The 3,243-nt window shown below is 44.6% G+C and overlaps 1 protein-coding gene across 1 annotated transcript in view; it reads right to left on the bottom strand.

Moving 5' to 3' along the window:
• The window catches only part of LOC102015337 (zinc finger protein 709-like), a 26,533-nt gene extending 23,643 nt beyond the window's left edge, over window positions 1-2,890 (bottom strand). Inside the window, exon 1 of the mRNA XM_013515927.1 lies at window positions 2,751-2,890. Within this exon, the coding sequence (XP_013371381.1) occupies window positions 2,751-2,801 (51 nt within the window). The 5' untranslated portion in view covers window positions 2,802-2,890. The remainder of the gene's footprint in view (window positions 1-2,750) is intronic.
• Window positions 2,891-3,243: the final 353 nt, after the last annotated feature.

Here is a 3,243-nt window from a genome sequence, read left to right as displayed (position 1 = left end):
GAGCTGAAGGTCTGTGCTTTGTGTCAGCTGTGCCCTTCTCCACAGACCATTCCCAGGGCCTTCTTCAGGACACCAACATGGGAGAGTTGTACACTGCATTTGGGGAACTCAACAGGACAGGAGTAAAGTTCATGGACTGCAGGCTCCACCTACATGTGGAACACATTGCAAAGACTCACAGTCCCCTTTCGCCAGTGAGATGCAAGTCATTGCAACGGAAAAGTAGCCCTGAGTCTTGGATGTGACAGTGTTAGACAGATGTGACTTCAGGCTGTTAAGTACACAGAAGAGCCAGTGGGAAAATAACACAGGGTTAAGTACAAAGACAAATATTTGCTCCAAGATTAAGGGAGACAGACTAGTTCCCACAATCAGCATAAGTTAGAACTAAAAAGGAAAATATTTTCTCTTCAACATTGTAAATGCTTGGTGTGTTGTGGATAAACTGCTCAGCACTGTGTCTGCTGATGGACAATTTCTATCCTATCCCTTGGTCTCAAGAAAGCAAGCTGGATAGTATTTGTGCACCTTTCTGTAATACAAAACACATAGATAAATAACCAACCATCCAACCAAATGAAACAAAAACCAACAAAATCCAGAGTACTGCTCCTTTATCCAAACACTATTCATAGTGTGTCCCCCCCAGGTTCAGCTTGTCAGGAGAACATGACTAATACAGTGCTCAACACAGGGAAGTACCTAAGATTCATATCCTCCAAAGAAGCACTGCAGCTGTTTCACTTGGTGTCCTGTTACTGACAAAGCAGTGAATCACTGCTGCTGCCTAGTATCTTGAGTATTATACAACGCACCACTAGTGTGCAAACAATATATTTCAAAAAGTCAAACTAAATTTTCCATTAAATACTAATGGCTTTCCTTTTTATTCTGTAGTATTGGAAATTGAATTCAGGGCTTTGTGCATGTTTCACAGGTTACTTTAGGTTGGAGCTCTACAATGTATTTAGATCTCCCCGTCATTTATACTTTCTCTTGATCTGGGTCTTGCTCCTTCACCCAGGCTGCTTTCAGGATTACAACCTCCTGCCTCAGTGTACCAGTTGGCTAGGATGACAGGTGGATACAACTGGCCTCACTGAAGTTTCATCTAACCAAGTGTTTCAATGCCACCTTTAGGGAGAATCAAACAGGAAGAAAATGATAAAGAAAATGGTAATGAAAGAAATCCTATCTTACTAGGATTGCTGGTACATGCCTGTATTATCAGAACTGCAAGAGGCTAAACAAGATCAGAAGTTCACTGCAGCCTGGACAACTTGGTGAGACCTGGTCTCAAATTTAAACACAAAATATTGAAAAGTGTGGGGAATGTAATTCAGAGAAAAAGCCCTGAGTTCACTCCCGAGTCCCATAAAAACATCAACCACAACTTGCAATCTTTAGTGACATGGACAAATCCCTTCGCATCACACTTAGATGACCATATCGAACAATTTTTAGGCCTACAAGAAGACTATATTTTTAATTTCCAGTTTTTTCCTAAAAAACGATTAGGTTAACTGATCAGTGTTAACAGAAGACATATTTATCTAACTTTTACTGACTTCTTCACCTTCCTTCACACCCGTGATCTTTCAGGCAGGCTGAGAATGAGCCAGGGCACAACTGAGCTTCACACAAACAACAATCGGACTTCAGGGGTAGAACTTTTTGTACAGGTTTGGATTTTGTTGCCCTCTCTTCCTATTTGATTCTCCCTAAAGAAAAAAAAAAGCTTATCCCTAAGAATTCATATACCTGCAGACCTCACATTTAGAGCTATCCTAGTAGTTCTTTAATATAAAGCCCACCTCAATCAGCATTTCCATTTTTAAAACAATGCCTACAAATAGTCCAAGGGCTCTAGCACTAGATGAGATGACACCTCTTTCCTTTTCCATCATAACAAATCCCATGTAAATGTAGATGCTCAAGTTCAGTGAGTTTCACACAGTGCATTCAGTCCCTTCTGGAAGGAGTCCTTAGCAGGAACTCTTTCTCCCGCCTCTGCTAATACATTAACATCTCCTCCATTTATCTCAGCATTCTAAACTCCACGGGAGGTCTTCACTGATAGTCTATTTGTTACTAGATGTGACAGCGAAACAAGATGATCAGTTTTTGGCACTTTATGGAACACAGGCGTTCAAGACATGCAACAAGCGCTCCAGTACTGAGTCACATCAAAAATGAAGTTAACACTGCCTGCATTCTCATATCATTTACTATCCACTGTCATGACTATGGAAATGTGGGGATATACTGGAAATTTTGGAATTCACTCTACTTATGAAGGTGCAGTGACCTGGGAAGATAAACTGAAGGTTTAAAATCCCCTATCACAGACATGTATAAAATTGATATCCACTGTCGGCTGGTGCGAAGGGTGACAGCAGGGAACCAGTACAGTGCAGCTCCTTCAGAATAAACCCTGACCTGAAGCTGGGTCACCCCAATACACCAGTTCTCCCCACACACGTGGAGATGTGGCTGTGAGCTGGGGCTGCCTGAGACTGCACTCCCGGCTCGTGGGGTGGCTGTGGGAAGACGTACTCCAAACTAAGGCAGCCGCACCCAAGGCACGACGGACAGAGAGTGCACAGGGATAGAGACCGGGAAGAACGGAGACCCTGCAGCAGGCGGGGACGCTCAGGTCGGCCATTGCTGCTCCTTCCACTTCCGGGTTGACCTGCCTAACACCCCACGCCCTTCTGTCCCATCTCAGGACACCCATCCCACACTATTACCATTGCGTGGCTTGGGGGTCCTCCAGGGTCCTTCCAATGCAGGCTGCGCATAGTAGAACTCCTAAAGCAAGGCGTGTCGCTAGGAGAGCTGGCTCTCAGGAGCGCGCTGGGGGAACCGGGATTTAGCGCCAGGCAACAGAGCCCGCCTCCTTGGCCCCCTGATTGGACAGTTCGCACTGCCTGCGTTTTGAACACTGATTTGCTCCTGCTTCGTTGCCCTCCCTGGGAGTTGTGACAACAGAAAAACAGTTGCAAAAGAAACAACAAACAAATCCCTACTGGTGTAAGTGGAACTCAAATGGTAGATTGTAACCCCGAGGCTTCTAGATCAATTTCTCTCTCAGCATGCCGACCTAAGCTGCATTCCAGCAGTTTATTTCTGGCTCGGCAGAGCTGCCTCTATTTTTTTTATTTGATAGGGTCTCGTGTAATTTTCTGTGTTCCTAAACTCAATCTTGAGCCTAGAGCGGCCTTGAACTCCGTTATTCTCCTG

Source organism: Chinchilla lanigera, unplaced genomic scaffold (genome assembly GCF_000276665.1).
Source record: "Chinchilla lanigera isolate Chin_1 unplaced genomic scaffold, ChiLan1.0 scaffold00031, whole genome shotgun sequence".
In the NCBI taxonomy this organism is placed as follows: domain Eukaryota; kingdom Metazoa; phylum Chordata; class Mammalia; order Rodentia; family Chinchillidae; genus Chinchilla; species Chinchilla lanigera.
Note: the sequence above shows the minus strand (reverse complement) of the source record. Positions and strands in the feature narration are given on the sequence as shown.